Genomic DNA, 22084 nt, shown 5'->3' with positions numbered 1-22084 from the left:
GGTTTCATAATTTGGAATGTTTTTTTTAAATGTAATTTTGATTCGATCTAGTGTGATGGATACGCAGTCTTGTAGAGGATACCGTGTTTTTCAATTGTTTTAATAGTACATTTTTGTCATATTTAATAATCATAATAATAAAACATTTATTTGCCAATAGATAATTTTTTATCAATCAAGGAATCATTTTATGATTATTCTATAATTTCATATTCGATTTGAGAATAATGTAATGCATCGTAGATTTTCTCACTTTCTTTTTATTTACCACATTTTTTACATTTTTGAATTTCTGAAGTATACAAGACAAAATAATAAATTGTAGACTAACACAGTAAAGACTAATGTTGTTGGTAGAAGCATTGGCAATGAGAGAATCCAAATTTACAATCTCCTAAGCGAACAAAATTATAATGTCTTCTAAAGTAGAATAAATATAAAAATATGATGTACCTATTGTTATTATTATATTATTATAATATATAAGTGTCATGTGTATTCATATTATATATTGATGTAGTTAGAGAGTGAAATATTTACATTTTTTAACTATGTGTAGTAAATAACAAAAATAAAAAGACAACCGAGTTCTTTGAAATCACTAAATACGTGATGTTTCTCGAGGGAATATGTTCAGTGGTTCAGTTGTAAGCAGCGCATGTGTTCAGTGTTCATCTCTCAGCCGTTTTAAGCCTTTTGTTGTGCTCAGATGGGGGCGAGGAACGGAGCCACTATCGGCGCAGTGTGAACGATGCATGAATAAATCATTATTGGAAGCCGCGAGCTTCGCAAGCTTGGAAATATACCTCGCAACAAATTTACTATTAAATTTGCCGAATCAATCATTAAAATTCAATACTCATAACAAAATTTAGTATAAAAGAAAAAAAGCTTTTTTTCATGGTTAGAAATCTATAATTTAGTACTTATTAATATATAATTTGTATTATTAATACTATTTGCGGAACGTTTCTCCCTTGTGAAAGACCATTCACCACCCTCCCCCACTCCATTTAACTTCTCAACACATGCCAATCGAAAATGCCAGTCTTACTGGCTCCGCATTCGGGAGCAGTTGGGTCCCTTGTGCGGTATTCACATTTTAAAAAGTACAACTGAAGACGACGGATTTGGTGGACAATTGTAAATTTTATAGGGCTATCATTTAAAAATTCAGCATACTATTGAGGTTTCAATCAAATATAAAATGTTTTCTGCACGCAGATAATTAATTAGTTAATCGAGTAGACAATTATGGTCAAATGTCAACACAACAAATGACACGAAATAACCTAACCACGCATCGAGCATAACATTTTGTTCACTAAAACATTAGCAGGTTATGATGTCCAAATAAAGTTAGACGTTTTTTTTTGCTAATCCATTATTTCATTAGCGAACCATTTAATTAGTTCTCATTTTAGAGTATAATAATGAACATAGAAATGTAGGGATTTATATTGGTTTGGGACGACTCCATAAACATATAAAACGATTGATTTATTTAAATGTTCATGAATAGATTTTGCATAAAACGCCTTCCGGGAAATGAAGAATGCGCCTGGTACCATAAAATTAAGATTGAACTGTGATGCAGAGCCATAAAACATGCCCTCCTTTGTTAGGGTTTTGCTAGCCGCTTTTTCTAATCAGAAAATGTCTACATTATTTTGGTCGAAACCTTGTTCCTTATTGAACAATTGGAAAATGTAGCGTCCAGTCATGTTCTTTATAGAGCAGATAAACTTATATTTTTATTGTATATTGAGTTAGATCATATACCATTTTACATGTATCAACTAATATTTAAATGGTTACATTTTGTTATTTATATAATAAAAAATTTGCATACATTAAGCAATTCTGTGATTATGCTTTTCTCAAATGTGGCAAACTGTATTTAAAATTTTCGTTACATAATTATGTATATTTTCACTAAAAACTACTTCATCCTGAAATTAATTGGACATTTGGTTATTCATAATTATGTGTATAAAAATGAACACAATACAAATATTTTTATTTTAATCCAATTTAGATCTTATCTCATTCGATTAATGTTATCATAATTGCCTTTCCTTAGTACATTTCTCATTGCTCTGTTTTGAATAATTTCTTGTTTGTTTAGGTTTCCATCATTGGCTAAATACAACATCGTGGAACGGTAATTTAATTGTGGAACAACAATAGTTTTAGTTGTCACGTGTCAGATAATGATGTTCATTTTTGGTGGCATTATAAGAAGAAAGCTGGAGTATATTTTATTTTCTTAGAGTTTATTTTCTTTATTTTAAAGTGGCATATTAATTGCTCTTGTGTTCATGATTTCAATTTGTATTTTTCACGTTATAATATACGTGATCATTTCAAATGACTACTCAAGTATTTCTATTAAACTTTCTTTTATTTTTTAGGCACTTGTCACTAAGAATTTTTTGTATTGTTCTTATTTCAAAATTTATACAGTTATATGTGAAATTTGAACATATTTTGTTTGTTTTGTTTTCCTGGCTATAATTTTCCGGTATTTGATTTCTATCATTAGCTTATTACCTTCATCCATCATTGACTGTACATTTACTAACTCATCTCCCATACCACTAATCACTGCTGTGCAGAGACATTCGAGGGTCTAAAGTCGTTTTATTACGTGCAACTTCGTTTATAAAAAAAATTAAATCCAAGTGAGAGCCCTGAAGGAGGAACCAATGGTTACTTAAACCAAGGCGGGAAAGAGCTATATTTTATTTAAAAATTTTGTTTTTGTTTATGTTTTTTGTTTCAGATGACACACATACACTTCACTTAGACTTTGGTTCAAGATTTTGCTTATGATAGCCAGCGATAAGCGAGCTATAGGTCTGAGACAGAGGTATGAAATCGTCGGATCACGACAATAGAAAAAAATGTAATTTTTTTTGTTGGATTTTATTTAGGTATTAGAACCAGGAAAGAGTCTAAAGGGGTCGATAAGATGCACTAGGAGAGATGAGGTGATTTTGCACAAGAGCGGTGCTGTATAAATCGTCCAAATATTATTATTGATAGAGACTATGATGGACTCGTCGAACGTTACAGAGGTGCTGCCAAGGTCTGTTATCTATGTGAGGATATTGTGTCAGCCCTCTTTATTAGCAGCAGACACATGTCAGCGCTATATTAGCAGCAGACATATACCTGAACGAATGACGAACCTCGTGCTGGCACTGTTGGTGGACGGGGTAGTCTCTATCCCTACAGCAGCTGGTACAGTTCCTTCACCACCTAAGATTCTTGCAGCAGAGTCTCCATCTTCTATCTTCGTCGAACGTCACAGCAGTGCTGCCAAGGTCTGTTATATATGTGAGGATATTGTGTCAGCGCTTTATTAGCAGCAGACACATACCTGGATGGATGACGAACCTCGTGTTGGCACTGTTGGTGGACTCTTTCGCTGCAGCAGCTGGTCCAGTTTCTTCGCCACCTAGGATTCTTGCTACAGAGTCTCCATCTTCTATCTTCATGTCACCTGTTCCTGTTCTTCGTTTTACTTTACTTAACTTCACTTTATTTTGGTAATATTTATATATTTTTTTAATACCTGCATCAACTGTAAAGCGCCACTGAGGTGATAACTCACAAAAGCGCTGTCTAATTTTTATTTATTTATTTTATCCGTAAATCAAGGGAAAATGGCGTCGCAAGCTGAAAAAAAAATTGGCCTAAAAACAAATCAACTGTAAAAAAATACCAAATTTATAAAGAAATCACAAGACCGAAGTCCACAATATTAACAGCCCAGGAATACAATAGAAAAAAATTAAGCAAAGGCAGGCCATAAATAAAATTGGCTGTATAAACAATAATCGAACCACATTGCCTTAGAGAAAAATATATTTAAAGAGCTGATTGACCGTTAGGATAACAAATTATTATAAGCAATAATTAGTCGCCTGAAATATCCACACAAATTGAAAATATCTCCCGAGTAGAAATAAATGCCGTCAACGGGACTAATTATTGCTTAAAATAATTTGTTATCCTTTATGCTAGGCATACAAAAACCTTGTCTTATAAACAGTTTATCATTAAAAAATAATGATTGCCCGTTGCCTAGTTGCAATAAAAGATAATAGGTAAGTCAATATGATGATATAAAAAAGGTATTTTTTTTATTATCTATTTCAATTTACCAAAGCGTTTCACTTTTAGACATCATTAATTTTCGCATTTTCTGATACTTGGAAACACTTTTGAAACACAATTTATATGAAAAGCTGGTTTTCAAAAGATGTTCACAGAATTGAAATGATTATTGTATGAATAACATCATTTCGGAATTTATCGCGTACGCATTCAGTTATTTCGAGAATTTATTGAATATGAACCACTAGGCAATAAAAGCTATTCGCTTATTCAGTCGTATAACTAAATCAGTGAGTTTAGAATTATTGACAATGACGGTTTACACAGAATAATCTATAAAGTATCAATTCAAGCACTTGAAGTCTGCACTTTACAAATTCTATATAATAAGTTATTCAAGTGAGTTCGTAAATCCAACATTACACTAGTTCCAGCGAGAGCTCTTACGATCGTCCTCTGCCTTCTTACAAATCATGTATGAAAACAAAAAAAAAGATAATAGTCACATACGACCTCTTGCTTGTAATATAATATTATAATATACAGGAAAAAATAAATATTTAAAGAGAATAAAACATTAGTAATATGATTTCAAGAACTCACACGGAGAAAACTGAGTACGGTTTTTTTTTATCAAGATAGTTTAAAAATGTGACTACACGATTATTTCCTAATAAAATATTAGCCATTCTAAATATATCTGAACACGTGTTCAACGCAGATGGCCGTGTACGAATAAATGTAATGGACGAGATGCGAAAATATTATTATTTTGAAGAACACGTGTTCCGACTACCTCAAAACATATTCGTGCTTTAGGTACTGATAGTTTGTTGTGAAATTTGTCAAATCATTTGTTATAGGGCTCAAGTCCCGTTTTTAAAAGGAAAACGAATAATTGACTAGAATTTTAATACATTAACGATATTTCATATCACTAAGTTTTCAACGTGCAATAGGCACATATTACTACTGTAAGCAATATTTATTAGACTGAAACACAAATATAAAGTGAAAAAATCTTCCGAGAAAAAAAAAAGCCGCCGGCGGGAATTGAACCCGCACCTCATGTTGAACCACTGTAATAGGTTGGTTTATTTTTAACAGCCAAAAAATCAATAAATACTAGTCCAACAATTATAGCTTTTTGATTTTTTTCACTCGAAAACAACCAACTTTATGTTTGTAGGAAAAGGTATTGTCAAATACTTAATTTCTCACAATGTCGCGATATACTATATCTTCATTTAATGGTGACATATTTTGATTGTAAAATATCATTATTTTTTTTATTAAAGGTAAAATTTTGTTTTCACAAGACAAGGTTTTTATGCAAAGTACAAAGGATTACAAATTACTATAATCCTGAAACACAAATATAAAAAAAGTCTCCAGAGAAAAAATAAATGCCGCCGAATATTACCTTACTTTCCTTAAAAATATATCGATAATCACGCATTGCATAAAACATGACATCTCTACCATTCCAAAGATATTGACTTATTTTAACGCGTTAAAACTCAAATTTTCTAAGTGAGTAAAATGATCAACATTTATCTATAATTTATGAGAATAACGGAGATACAAAATCTCGACTAAAGCCACCGATATGGGAGAAGTACAATGTGTTAAAAACCTTAAATTTTCGCAGAAATGCTGCAGGTAATGTATGTTGTTGACTTCTGAAAAACATGAAACGAAATTAAATACGGTTTTCTGAGAAATAATAAAATGAGATTACAATTTCAAACAAACCAAAAAGATAAAACACAAATAACGCTTGGTTTGGGTAATTTTACAAAATTTTGTAAACAAAGTTGATCGACATTTTTGCATTTCCGTGAAATACATAATTTTATTTATTTTTTATTTTATTTTATTTATACGCCTTTTGGGCTTTTACATACATAGTTCTTAAGAAAAATATTCTGAAGATTGTTAGTTCACAATAGTAACAGTAATAATACATTTAACCATATCCATTTGACATATTAGCAAGTAAATAGTAAATGCATACAACAATTATTTTTAGGTATAAACCTCTTAAACAAAAATAAGAATATGTATTGTTAACAAAATATAGAGCGTTTGACTGGTTATCGTGGCCTGTTAAATCGAGGGCGTTCGGTCTGCCATTTTACATAAATATTTTAAATAGTCTATATTATAAAAAAATATTGTGAAGATTATAAGTATAGAATAGTAAAAGCAATAATATAACCTTCACCATGTGATATATAAAAGTATGTATCTCAGGAAAATAATTTGAATCCTTTTTAACACTTGTAATTGTACAATATAAATATTTCTCAAACAAAATTGTAGACGAACCCGAGTAGTATGGGTAGATATTTTACGAAAGGCTACATTCGTTGTTGTACAATCATTAACTCGTAAGTGCTGTTATAAAAAAAAACTTATTGTTAAAGATGTAGGTCAAGGTCGCCCTTGGTTGTAAGCCAAAAAATAAATACAAAGTATTAATATCTACTAGTTTTTAATTATTAAAGCGAATATGATATAAAATCTTATCAATATCACGCTGAGCAGAGACAGTAACAACACTAGAACAGTATAGAAATTACGATGAGTGCGAGGACCCTCCAAGCCCCGCCATGGGTGTCTTAATAATTACAAGTTATTCGGTGACAAAGGTGATTTATAGTGATAATTTTACAAGGATCACACCCGGTTCCCGCCATTACTCATTCCGTGTCAGAGCCGCGCCATAAATAATGCAGGAGTAATAATATGAATCATGGTGTTGGCTTTTATGCCGTGTTATACTCGAAACGTGGAAGATACTGATATGAAAAACGACCCGACGGATGGCACGACACCACGGCATATGAATATCAATGCGTGGCGTTGTTAACAATCTAAAAAATCCCTTCTAAAGAATTCCAGAGCTGGAATCGTAACTCACGATGAGAGAGTCGGGAGAGCCGGAGAGTTGGAAGTGTTAGAAGTGTTCACGTTTCTTGAATATGACATTTCGCCTTTCTTTTTCCATTTTTGAAAGTTTTCAGATGGGGTAGGAGGGGGGGGGGGGGGGCAGGGCGAAGGGCGTCACGTCGCGCATCACGGATCCCGGTACCAGTGGTGTAGCCACTTCCTTAAAAGGACCATGCTGCCAGCGGCGCTACACGGAGAAAAATATGTAATAATTTTTTTTATTGAAAATCTCCTCAAATTATTGGCAACCTTGTTTAAAACTGCAAGCCGCTTCCTGATACAGTGTTGGTAAATCCATAATAATATCGGAACACGTGTTCGTCTACCTGCATTTGTTGTAATAATATATCAACGAAATGCAAAAATGTTATGAGCACGTGTCCGGACATCGTGACAAAACATTGGTATTTTACTTAAAGTTTAGTGTTAGACTTAATAGTAAAGTCCATGGCTATCCTACGAGAAGCTGCAACGATTTTAGGCTTCCTAAGACAAATTTCTTAACACAAAACAATATTTTTATAAAGGTTTGTAAATGTTCAATTTTTTGTATTTTTTAACTTTATATTTTACAAACTTTACAAATATAAGGAAAAAAAAGTCATGATAAACTTCTTTTTAGCAGTTTGCCAACGGGATGAACTACGTCTAACGGAATGAACTCCCTTTAAATGTTAAGGAAGCCAGGAAACTTGCAGTTTTTCGTTGGTAAAGTCTCAATGTTGTGAAATCCAAGTATTAGTACGTAAGTAATGGAATATTTAAATAGTAGTTTTAGAATAGATGTACACTAGGTATAAAATGTAAATAATTTTAACTAAATAAAATATACTTAAAATATATTTTTTTAAAACATCAGTGCCTATCAATTCCTAACCATTCATTCGTTAATGGACTTTAATAATAATGTAAGTTGGTGCTGGTGCTCAGGAAAGAAGTGTTCGTTAATATATATTTTTGAACTGTAAACTGAAAACAAATTAATATAAAAATGAATAAAATTTAAAAAAGGCAGGAAAAGTATATGAGTTTTTTATTATAAAAAATGTAGACAAATAGTATTATTACATGCATTATTTATACGTACGATCATTGAAAAATATCTTAAAAGAAATCTTACGTTCATAGTTATATTTCATTGATGCATGTGTTCATAATATTTTATAATTTATAAAAATCAGTAAAATTAGTATAAATTTCATCATGATATATTATAAGACGATTAGCTTTGATAATACATCTTAAAGATACAAATAATTTTCATTGAAATGCAAATTTTTTCGGAATTTCATAAACAAGTTGTTCCGACACCATGATAATATGTTCGTAATTTACTAAAGTTTATCAGAAAACATATGAAGTCAATCGTAGGGCCTGCAATCCCGTTTTATATCGGAATTACCAATAATTTATAGAGATTCTTAATAAATTAGCAATAGTTATTTATCTCCGTGCAGAGATAACATAACACTTAATAATCTTGATCCGTTGTTTCATAATACTGCGACGTTTCTACCGACATAACCCATAAAAAATATGATTAAACATATTGTCAAGGGTGATTTACCAGGAGGGGGCGATTTCAAGGGTTGCGCTAAGTTGCTCAGGGGTTTTAGTCTACGCCACTGGCCGGCAATAGTAGGTTCTTGTGTTAAAACGTCGTATACTACTTAATAGCTACCTACGTGACCGGGGAGGTTTCACGTAGACGTGTGAATTATCTATTCCGCCTGTAATTTGGGGCTGAGCATTTCGGATAATTTACGGCTTGCTCAGGACACTTTAAAGTTATTTAAGACATGCCGCTAACTTAACTTAAAATGGTAGCAATAATTTATCAAACACTGTGCAAGTTTTACATTACCCCTGCTTTTCAGGAACCCACCCTAATAAAATTTGCGGACAAGGTAAGTAAATTATTAAAAATGCTTCTTTACTATCAGTTCTAATGTTTTTCTCCTTTTCCACAAAATATAAATAATAAAAGTTGGTTAGCAAATTTATAGCAAACAGATTCTACAAATGCATCAAACAACTTAATATGTACTAAGTGTGGCAACGTTTGGTCTGTAATACCCTAGTACTTATTCACAACTTAAAAAAATAAAATTTTACCAGATTATGTTAAAAATTGTTAGAATTAATAGTACAGTCCATGGCTATCCTACGAAAAGCTGCAACGATTTTAGGCTTCCTAAGACAAATTTATTAGCAACACTAAACAATATTTCTATAAAGGTTTCAAAATGTCATATTTTTATTTTTTTTATTATTATGTTTTACACACTTTACAAACTTTATAATAAGGCAAAAAAGTCCCGATAAACTGCTTTTTAGCAGTTTGTCCAACGGGATGAACTCCGTCTAACGGAATGAACTCCCTTTAAATGTTAAGGAAGCCAGAAAGCTTTTCGTGGGTTAAGTCTAAATGTTGTGAAATCCAAGTATTAGTACGTATGTAATGGAATATTTAAATAGTAGTTTTAGAATAGATATACACTAGGTATAAAATGTAAATAATTTTAACTAAATAAAATATACTTAAAATAAATTAAAAAAAACATCAGTTAATCAATATGTAGATTTTATCAGAAATACAATTAAAATAATTAAATATAAATAATCACGGCACTTATGCATAAAAATAATGTCCTTATTCTGTTTATTAGGTTATACCTATTGTAACGAGGAATAATGGAACTCAACCTAACCTAACTTCACCATACCCTCCTAATCCAAACCAAATGACTGACGCGAATATTTAAATATGCAGCTAACAATACGCAAAATTACTTGACCATTAACAAGCGTTTAATAGGAAGATTTCTTCTGGAAGCTTATCACTTTATAATGGCATTATTTATTTTATTAAAAAATAAATAACTTTGTTCAAATCACTTAATTACATACAACCTCTACATGTTACATGGACAAATTTATAAGTTACTCATCAGGAGGAGTAAGTATAAATTGAAGTCAAAAAATAAATATAGATTACAATTAGAAAGAAGAAGTAGAAGTAGGAGGGAGGGGTAAGAGTGGGAGGAGTTTATCAGAATTACGAATTACAATATCGTTAGACGGGAAAGACCAGTTGAGTGGAAAAATATTTAAAAGAGGGTTTATATTTTTTTTTGCTTATTAATTATATCTGATTTTATATTGACATGTTTTCATATTTCTAAAATTCCAAAATTATTTACCCGCGGAGCGGGTTTTTAACTGCTAGTTATTTAATATTTTCGCAATATGGTATAACTTTCTACATTCGGTGCTTACTCAAGAATTTCGATGATCGATAATAAATAAATCAGTGTTCATTTATTAAATTCTGATGACCATCAAATTTATTTAACATAAATGGGTTCTGGTGCTAAATTATTATGTTATCCAAGTATTATTTAGGTGACTAATTTAATTTGATTAAGCAATTGGTGCTTATTTCTCCGTAAAAATACAGTGAAATCAAATAATTTTATTTATTATATTAACCTTATTCAGCCGGAGTTCAACGATCCATCGAAGCCTTTAGTATCAAGATTGTCCATAGGTTAACCAAAGGTTAAGTGAAGGTGAAGAAACGTGGAAGGAACACGCACAATATACATAAACCACCCTTGAATTCAATTTGAAAACCAAAAACTAGCAGAGGTCCCGGATCATTACGGAACGTTGCAGAGTTTAGAGTCACATTAGGAAGTAATGAGTGCTCAAAGCGTGCTGATGGTGTGCAATGAATCAACTAGGAAATGTGCAAAGTCTGAACCTCATTGGACTTATAGGATTGTAAAGCCTAGAGGATAAAGTCTAAAAATGAAATGTAGTAATTCATTTATTACATTCAATTTACAAAAAAATATATCTACGTTTTCCTTTTTTTACATTAGAGGCCCCGAAGAAAAAATCCCTATGTCATCTTTGGGGATGCTGTGTGAAGGAAAGGAAAATAAGGGAAGGAAAAAGGTGTGAGGGGTGGGTAGGAATCTGGGGGTGTATGTGTCTACGACTCATAGTGACGGACGTATTTATTTATTTATTTATTCCTTTAGATTTACACACAGTACAATATGATACAAGATATTATTAAAATATTTTTATTGATTATAGATTATTGTACCTATTGATTATAGATTATTGTACTTATTGTCGAAATTATTGGTTCCTAACTAGGCAAATTGCCCGTTCCAAGGAACCAAAAATATGTGAAAGTAAGTGTGTGATAATATATCTCATTATGTGGTATTATGACTCATAAAACAAAAATAAAAAAAACAATCGATCTATATAACAACAATAATGATAAGTAGAGAGCGAGTACATTATATTGAGTATGTGTTTTCTTATCGAAAGTAGCCAATTGGGTAAGTAAGAATACAAATGTAGTATTATAAAATAACGGAAAAAAGCATACTATAATACAAACATTAATGTATATACTTGATAGATTAAAGAAGAATAATGTATATCTCGTGTACAATATCATGGTGGTGTTATGACTCATAAAACAAAAATAAAAAACAGTCGATCTAGATAATAATAATAAGTATGAATCCATCCCTCCCACCGCGGTGCAAGTTGATGGGTCGAGAGAGTCCAGCTGAAGAAGTCTCCTTCACCAATCTCTCCCAATCCGACCCGCCATGCAGTAGGTGGGCAAAGGCATTTTCTGCCAAGGCCTAGACAAACCTCACCACATGAACCCGAGCACCCTTGCTAAGTCACCAAACGTAGCAAACCACTTGGGGTGACCTACGGCAAGGGTGTTAAATATCTAATAAATGGTTCCCGGGGCGGCGGTACACATACCCTACTTTTTAGTTTTATAAAATTTAAAATAAATATCCATTCATTATCATTTCTTATTAAATACGTAAATTAGAAGATAGACGTAAAATAAACGAATTGACTATTTTTTATTTAAAATACTCAACTCCAAATTCGACAGTTCCTAACTCCTGCATCCCATAAACCTACACGTACCAACAAGAACAATCCGAAAAAATACGCTATTCTACTGCAGCATACCTAATCATAACTACAGTGCCCAATATCCATTCCCCGATACATCGGTTTCACACTATGGGAAACCAATACTAATGTGATATTGAAATGTTTAATATTCAGATGATGAATTTCGTGGACCACATTTTATAAAATATATATTCCAACCTATTCTTAAACCCGATCACTGTAGTTTTCGTTTCTTGTCCATTTATTTCCTGTATTCTTCATAATTATAATTTTATGTCATTATTTCTAATTTAATTTATAAATTATTTCTATGTTTAAGTTGTACTATCCTTAAGGTGAGCAAGTTACATGAGCGTTAAATAAATAAATAAATTTGGAAACCAAAAACTAGCAAAGGGCTCCGGATCATTACGGAACATTGAAGAGTTTAGAGTGGCATTATGAAGTAATGAGTGCTCAACGCGTGTTGATAGTGTGCTATGAATCAACTGGGAAATGTGCAAAGTGAGAACCTTGTAATACTTCGATTGTAGAACCCAGAGGAATCAGTCCTTAAATGAATTGTTGAAACCTATAATTTTTTTAAATCTTTAACGATCGATTTTTTTCGATTAGTTCGGAAGTGATATTGATTTTCATGTTTTACAGCAGCATCGCTTTCTAGAGATATTGCAAAGCAATATTTTTCAGATCTCAACATTCCCATCATGAGATGTAAGCCTAGAGCTAGATATTGAAACATGGATATGTATAAAACGTTACTATATTTAAAAAAAGATTTTAGAGTCGCTAGTATCGCTACCCCAATTTAAAAATTATTTTTACAGTTAATAAATAATGTGTTCTTATTGTACTATTTATTTCTTATCTTGTTAATTTCTTTCGTTCCGTTGTATGTTTGTTTTGTTTCTTTCTCTTGCAACGGGAAGAAAAGGCTTGCTTTATTATTGTTGTATTCTATAAATAAATGTACCAATGTATGGACGCGGTGGACTCTCTAGCTGCAGCAGCTGGTCCAGTTTCTTCACCACCTAGGATTAGTGCTGCAGAGTCTCCGTCCTCTATCTTCGTCGAACGTCACAGCGGTGCTGCCAAGGTCTGGTATCTGTGAGAGGATATTCTGTCAGCGCTTTATCAGCAGCAGACACATACCTGGACAGATGACGAACCTCGTGGTGGCACTGTTGGTGAAAGCGGTGGACTCTTTCGCTGCAGCAGCTGGTCCAGTTTCATCACCACCTAGGATTCTTGCTGCAGAGTCTCCATCTTCTATCTTCGTGTCACATGTTCCTGAACTTGATTTTACTTAACTTAGCTCTACTTTATTTTTGAAATATTTATATTTGATGTATTTCTCTCCCCTGAGGTGATATCTCACAAAAGCGGCGCTATACAAATTTTCCAATAAATAATTATAATAACAAATTATTAATAATTGATCTAAATTGTCGTTTTAAGGCTACATTGCACGTACATGATTGTTATAAGGTAAACAACAATTTAGGTAGCACAAGTAACATTAAATATGTTTCATGTAGTTTGTAAAAAGATCAGTTATGAAGATACTTCGTAAAAACTATGTACATAAAAAGGAGAAATTTTAAAACATACAAACATTTGCTAAACAAGCCCATTAGCTAATATCTATGAAAACTTGCACACCCCAATTTTGAAATTCTCATAAGACATTCATCTTATTTTTCTATTTTAGACCACTTTTTGGTATAATACCTTCTATTCTTTCATCATTTGTATGTGCAAACATAAAATTCGGTTGAAATCGTAAAGCCTGCCGTACCTAGTACCTAGCACTAAACAGGCGAATATTCGGGGTCGTAAATCAGAGAGCGGTAAGCAGACGAGCTAAACAATAAGCGATCATGTATGAGATATTAATGCTAGCTTTTATCTGCGCAGTAAATAACAGAATGTCGCTATCATATTTATTATACGGCGTGTAACGGGAACAGACAACAATGTGAATCCAAAAGTCAAAAAGACATAAGAATATTATGACATTTTACTTTTTAATCGTAATTTTCAATCAGCATATAAATTTCATATTCGACCCCTCCAAACATAAAATATTTTGTTAGCTATCTTAAATTTAACTAACATAATTCGGTAAGGATTTATATTTGTATCTTTTTTTAAATTTTAATTCTCTTTATTTTTTACGAACGATAAAGCGAACTTCGACGTACGATCGGCATTATCTTTAACCGAGTACCCGTGATAATCAAGTACCCGTGAAATCCTAGGTCCTAGGAGGTTTATTTTTCTAAAAAATCTGGATAACATTTGAAGGAAGTCTGACTTTGCACGTGCCTTACAATTCAATAAGTATCTATGCATATTTTGTATATCTACTTGGTCTGCAGTTACCTTCAACCAGCAAGTGATACATTTTACCTGCATTCTTTACAAGATTACATAAACGGAAAACTTAAGAAATGTTTCATATAATGTAGCGACTTTCCGATATAGTTCCACTCACTTCAATGTCATTATGAAAACTTTTACTTTGGGAGATGTTTCCTATGGGCAGAACTTCAAATTAAAAAAAAAAAAAAACAAGTTTAAGTTGCCAAGTTCTTTTCACCACTAAATGGAAAATCGTTTTATGTTTCGGTTCATCTTTTTAGCTATTTACGAATACTTATTTTATTTTAACAATTAAATTAAATAAAAAAAAATAAAAAAACATGACTTCATACTTCAAAGCTTCATTTCTCGTCATGAAAATGAGCTTGCAATCTAAAAAAGGGGTGTTTATGTAGATAAAATATAGACAGAGAAAGCTGTGCAATTTTAGGACGCCAGAACTCACCGTTGGAGAGATTGCAGCGTCAGACAAACCAGAATAAGAGGGATAATATGAATATTACCATAGATTTTATAATTCAATAAAAATTTCGCAAGTGATAAATGATTTTCCAGGTGTCCAAAAACATCTGAAAATTAATACAAAATTTAACTTCAAAACAACAGTGAAATAAGGGCAAAATAAACTCGGCGAATTTGGGGAAATAAGACTATCGAAATACCCTAAAAGTTTACATTCAATTTTATCGGCAATAAAAAACACTGTTTTATTACAATCAATAGAAAAGTTGGAACGTAAAAGAAACACGTACCAAGACAATGGGCGATCTCACAAGAGGAAAACGTTTACGACATTTGACGGGAGTGTTAGGTTGATCCGGCGAGGGTATGAGACGTATATACGTGGTGCACGTTGTCGATACGTGGGATACATTATTGTCAACACAACGAAGATGTAATGTCACCTGAAAGGTAGCAAATAGCCCCTATGCTGAATGTTATACGTATGTTCTGTTCGTTGCTGAGCAACACTGTCTCAAAATTTAAAAGCATTTTTTAATGTAAGCAAAACACACAAGCTGTCAGCTTGACTGTTTGCTGGCAATAAATATACTTTAAACATAAAGCGTATACATAGATACATAAGTGAGAGCTTTGAAAACAGGACTGACTTTTAATCGAATTCCATGTGAAGGATTACGCGTATAACCTTGTCACCACCAGCGTCATTCCAAAGGAACAAGAAGAAGAAAAATCAATATCTAATAACTGTATGAAAAAAACATTACTTTTTTAAAATGTTATCCTAAAAGTTTCGAAACATTTCTTATATTCAAAACATTATATAATAAGGCTCTAGATTTCGACTTTTGAGTTTCTTTCCAATTTTGCAGGTAATTAGTAATTTTCAATTTACAAATGATTACTTAAGAGTTTATTACGATTATTAGAAGGCTCCTGAGAAAATTCGGTTAAATAGTTTTCACGTGAAAGCCGCAGGAAATCGATCTTCTTTAAATTTGAAGGTTTCCGTCGAACGGTACCGAAAAATGGGGTGACAACTTTGAAAATAAATATTTTTTTTGTAAAACATTTGGGTCGGAAAATTTGTTGTCATTTTATTGCGTATGTTTATTTATTTATTATGTGCATCTGTATAAAAAGGTTTACATATATTTTTTTAGCTTTGCCTGTCTCACTAGGAAATCCTGTGCCGAGACAGACAGGTTCCATGATAAATCAACACATCGACAATTCAACACACTTTTAAAAAGTGATATTGTTCGAGGAACGAACAAGGGTTGGAATAGCCGACTCAAGGGCTATTCCACGCAGATAACGAATAAATGAATTAAATGGCTTTTGACAGGCGAATGCGGAAACACAATGCGTAACGTTACTTCACAATCAACTTACCGGTGAAATGATGGTGAAATCTGCATAAGCCTCATCTGTCAGCACTGGAACGGGATTGTGGTTCTTTAGCACTCGTTGTTGTAAATTAAATTGCGATAAAAAATACGTATTATAATTATTCCGATAAGACAACCGGCGATGGTGTTTTGACAGGACGAACGGTTTTTGTGCGACTGGTTCGGCTCACGGCCATCCGTGGTTTTAGCTGACGGGTGCGAACTTAAACTATACAGTTTAAATTCTGACGATACGATTGGTTAGCACACGACCTGTCAGAGCAAACGGCGTAACGGAACAGATATAAAGTCGTTAGAAACGAAGAAAAAAATTAAACCTAACCTAACCTACTTGACCCAGTTAATGAAGTTTTTGTATCATCACCATGTATCATTTTTGTATCATTTCCATGACTTTATATAACTTTTTAAAGATGTGATGATTTATCCGGTCACCGTTTAAACCACACAATACACGCACTTTTTTTAATTTACATGTGTTTAGGGAGTGAAAAATAAATTTTAAAAACATGGTGTTCAAAGTCACATCTTGGAGGATATTAAAGCGACTTTGATATGCGTATGTGATTTTATAAGTTTATTACAATGATATAAACAGTATTTTAGGGAAAACGTTAGCAAAGAAACTGATTCCCCTAGTTTCATATTATAAATTATCATATTATACTCTATTTATAATCCATAATATATATTTTTTCTTCCTTCCAAATACAATAATTTGTATGAATTTTAATTTTGTATTTTTTTTTACTTTGTAACCTAGTTATATTATTTTTTCGCAAATGTACACTCCTTTTCCATCCACAAGCAAATGCCTTTAATGGAAGTGAAATATAAATTAAAACAATATGATTTGTAAACATTGTATATTTACTGTAAAAAAACACAAATAATAAACAAATACAAATACAAATAAGCCAATCCAAAAAAAATGTAAAAAAAACTGAGAGTTAGAATATTCTAGTAGTTACATATACATCGACGGTCACTGATATACTTTACGATTATTATAATCACTGAGGAATTTATAAAATGTACTTACATTCTCTGAAAATATCTAAACAAAAAGAATCACAATTCCATCGACAATATGTTTTAAAATAACTAGAAACAAACTAATTTGACACCTTTTTCTTTTCATTGTTGCGCGGAAAAAAACATAAAAAAGCGATTAGTAGCGAATAGTAGCGAGAAATAATGCAGATATTCGCGATGGTTAAAGTAACCCCCTGATTCAAATGTCACCCTATATTACGGTACCATTAAAATGTTAAGAGAAGCATTGCTTATGTACATATTTAAACAATGAAACTAGAGATCATTTAAAACATAATAATATTATGAATGAAAATATAAACCATAGGATAGAGCATGGATAAGATTGGGAGACTCACCTGTCTTAATTTGGCCATGGCGTCGGCCGATATAAATTCAGTCTTGTCTGCATGAAGCAAGAAGCACATCACTTGGTACTGCGACTGGCCCCGCTCCTCCTCTCCCAGGACCAGCGCTTTCAGGATTTGCACTTCCTGTGAGAAACAAGAACAAAACACCATTATTAATCAAAAGACAATGAACACACATCTTGAATGGAAATACCGTATAAGAAAAAAACCTACAACGACAACAGCACATAAAAAATATAAGCATAAAAATCAAGAAAATGTCATATTAAGCGATTAAGTGGCATCAAAAACAAAGTCAATACGAAAACTCCGCCGAACAGACATGTTGTCCTCTCCTCGAGATGCTGAGTTCATAGTCAGCCTGACAGCCTGAGTCACCGACTCAGCACTTTGCATGCACGGATATACGCCTAACATAGACGCAGCGTAAATAGACGCAAAAAGTGATTCTCAAGGAAAATTCATGTGATTTTAAATTATATTCTGATACATTCAACAACAATATAAAAAAGCGAAACTTAAAAAATTCATAAATTATTCGTTATAAATTTAAATAATTATTTAAATATTGTCGTACTACACCATCTATCGACAAATGGACCAAGCGTAATCAGTCACCTACCGAGCAATATCTTTCAAAAACTAGAAGTAAGCCAATAGATGTCACTACAGTGTTAATTTAATAAAAATATAAATATGGAGGAATTAATAGAAAATATAAGAATCGATATTAATAAAATAACAACTGTAAAAGACTCGAAAATAAAACAAAGTATGGAAAACAATATTAAAAAGCTGGAAGAAGCAATAAAATGTGAACAATTAAAACTACAAAATAAAATAATTCAATTGCAAGACCAAATAATTATTAATAATGAAAATTACAGTCAAAAATTAGAAAAAATAATCACAACAAATCAAAATGTTAAAACATACGCTGAAGTTAGCGCGCAACACAAATCTCCGGTTTTATATCCCATTATTATAAGCTCAATAAACGAAAAAGAAGACATCAAGGAAATAATAACTAAGAACGTAAAGATATCAAACACTGGCGTTGGTATTGCTAGCATCAGAAAAACATCGAAAAACCAACTTATAATTAACCTTAATAAAGAAGAAGATAGAATTAAGACAAAAAACGAAATAGAAAAAATGAACCTAGAAGGAATAAACGTGGGCGATTTAAAAAAGAAAAGTCCTTGTATGATTTTCAAAGGAATCGACGAGAATTATAATAATGGAGAATTTATGAATGACTTAATCCTACAAAACGAAGACATAAAAACAATATATATGGAAGAAAAAATTAAAATAAAAGGAACAATCAACATAAAAAAATATAAACAAAAAAACATTATTATCGAATGCACTAGAGACATTAGAAATTTACTAATAAAAAAACAAAAAGTAAACCTGGGTTTCTCCCAAATAAAGGTGGAAGACTGCAACCCACTAATGCAGTGCTTCCACTGCCAAAAATACGGCCACACAGCCACGCGCTGTCTAAGAATAAATGAAAAACCTATTTGCCCTCATTGCGCTGGAGATCACGGCATTAGAGACTGTACAAACAAAAATGAAGTCCCAAAGTGCATAAACTGCACAAATAACAATCTTTTGAAAAAAAGTTCTTTTCCAACAAATCATAAAGCAAACAATGAAGAATGCAAACAACGCATAAAAATGTTACAATTTGCAAAGGAACGAATCAATTACAACTAACATGGATGATTACATTGCAAAAAAAATTGACCAAAACTACAACATTGCAGAAGAAATATGCGAAAACGTTACCGAAATTAACAAATGGTGTCAAAATAGGGATTCTACTTTTTTAGTGCTGAATATGAACATAAGAAGTATCTCAAGAAATCTAGATGAATTATTAATAAATATTAATAATTTAAATACATCACCGGTGTGCATAGGGTTAACTGAAACACACTCCAACAGCGATCAATACATAAGTGCGCTACCCAACTACCGAGGAATAGCAACTAAAAAATCTATAAACAAAAATAGTGGAATAATTATGTTTGTACGTGACGATTGTGAAGTGATAAACACAGAAGAAGTAAATATTGAATTTGTCAACTGTTTAAAAATAGATATTAAATTTAAAAATTCTATTTATAGAATCATTACAATATACCGCACACACAAATCAAACATAACGAATTTTACAAACGAACTTTATCTATACCTGAATAATTTAACAAAGATTTTTACGATTATATGTGGTGACTTTAACATAAATATTTCTAATAACCATAATTCTATAGAAAAAAATAACTTCTTGAACATGATGACTCATCTTAACTTCAAATCGTGCATCAACAACTATACCCGTGAAGTACCAAATCAAACGCCATCTTGTCTAGACCATATTTGGTGTAATGTAAACCTGAATTATTTAAAAAATATCAAATCCTCAACCTGGAAGATAAATATAACTGATCATCACGCAACCCTTTTAAACTATGAAACAAAAAATAAAACAAAAAACCTACCTAAATCAAGTACCACAAAAACCACATTAAACTACCAACTATTAGAAAAATCACTCATAACCGAAAAATGGACTGAAATAATAAACAGTAAGTGCGCCAATCAATGTGCATCATTATTTGAAAAAAAATTATCAGAACACATTTTAAATGCCTCTGAAATTAAAAATCTGCATCAAAACTCTAAAACAAAGAAAATAAAACCCTGGATCACTATCGGATTAGTGAAAGCAGTTAGAAAAAAAAACAAACTTTACAAATTAGCTAATCAACCGACTGCCAAAAAATCAATTATTTCTTATTATAAAAAATATAAAAACATCTTAACAACTTTAATTCGAAAAACGAAAAACAGCTACTACTCCCAATTAATTCTAGATGCTAAAAACAATATGGTCTACAATAAACGAAATAATAAATAAGAATAGAAAGAACAGTTGTGTATCCGAAATTTCAGATGGGAAAAAAACGTATAATGTCCAACTTGACACCAAAAAATGCTGTAATATTCTAAACAACTATTTTGCAAATGTCGGAAAAAATCTGGCTAACGCCATCAAAACATGTCCCAACAGTAATAAAAAGAATCCCCACGCTTCCCAACACCAATATAATAATTTCAACAAAATAACAGAAACTGATGTCGGAAAAATTATCGATGATTTAAGGGGGGGTTCCACACCCGGTTATGACAACATAGATGTAAACGTATTAAAAACAATGAAACAATATCTAATTTACCCCCTAACTCATATAATAAATACAAGCCTTATAAAAGGTGTATTTCCTGATAACTACAAAAGAACAATAATAACACCGATTTATAAAGCTGACTGCCCAAACGACCCACAAAATTACCGCCCTATATCCCTTTTATCAAATATATCAAAAATATTCGAAAAAATTGTAAAAAATCAAATCTGGTCCTTCCTAGAACAACATAAAATTATTAATTCAAAACAGTATGGTTTCAAAAAAAATACCAGCACCCACGATGCTATTGCAAAAATAACAAATTTTATATATACCGCCCTAGACTCAAATGAAAAATGCATTGGAATATTTATTGACCTTAAAAAAGCATTTGATAGTATTTCACACACTAACTTAATAAAAAAAATAAAATTAATTGGAATAAATGGAACGGTACTATCCTGGATCATAAGCTTTTTGGAAAATAGACCACAGCAAGTAAAATTATTAAATGAATTAAGTGATTCCGAAAGTAATAACTTTTCGATACCACAAGGCACAGTTTTAGGACCACTTTTGTTCATATTATATGTAAATGATATATTTGAAGTTGCTAAATACGGGGAAATTGTCTCATATGCAGATGACACAGTGCTTCTTCTAAAAGCAAACACATGGTTAGAACTGAACAAAAAGGCTAATTCAGACATCAATGAATTGAAAACATGGTTTGACAATAACCTACTAACGTTAAACTCTAAAAAAACACACTACGTACCATTTTTCATAAACAAACCAAATACGCCGCATGAAATAAACATTCGAATTCACTCTACACCAAGCACTCAACAACACCACTGTAACTTACTATGTACTAATATTGAAATTAAAACTTCAACCAATATCTAGGGATCACTATTGACCAATGCCTAAAATGGATACCACATATAACCATTCTCAAAAACAGAGTACGAAAATTAACCTTAATTTTTAGCTGCTTGAGACATATTCTAAATAAAGAACTACTGAGAATGACGTACTTCGCATTCTGTCAATCCATAATCCAATATGGTATAATAGGATGGGGGGGCGCCTATAAAACTCACACACAACCTCTTTACATTGCGCAAAAACTAATAATTAAAATAATATTAAAGAAATCATT

At 31.8% G+C, this 22084-nt stretch overlaps 1 protein-coding gene across 1 annotated transcript in view; it reads right to left on the bottom strand.

The window, feature by feature from the left end:
* Positions 1 to 22084, bottom strand: part of oaf (BRICHOS-like domain-containing protein out at first) — a 242068-nt gene that overhangs the window by 162363 nt on the left and 57621 nt on the right. The window contains exon 3 of the mRNA XM_089635629.1: positions 17705 to 17839. Coding sequence (XP_089491755.1) covers positions 17705 to 17839 — 135 coding nt within the window. The remainder of the gene's footprint in view (positions 1 to 17704; positions 17840 to 22084) is intronic.

The sequence above is a fragment of the Hesperophylax consimilis genome, chromosome 9 (assembly GCF_061612785.1).
Source record: "Hesperophylax consimilis isolate HC1 chromosome 9, BYU_Hcon_1.0, whole genome shotgun sequence".
Taxonomy (NCBI): domain Eukaryota; kingdom Metazoa; phylum Arthropoda; class Insecta; order Trichoptera; family Limnephilidae; genus Hesperophylax; species Hesperophylax consimilis.
Note: the sequence above shows the minus strand (reverse complement) of the source record. Positions and strands in the feature narration are given on the sequence as shown.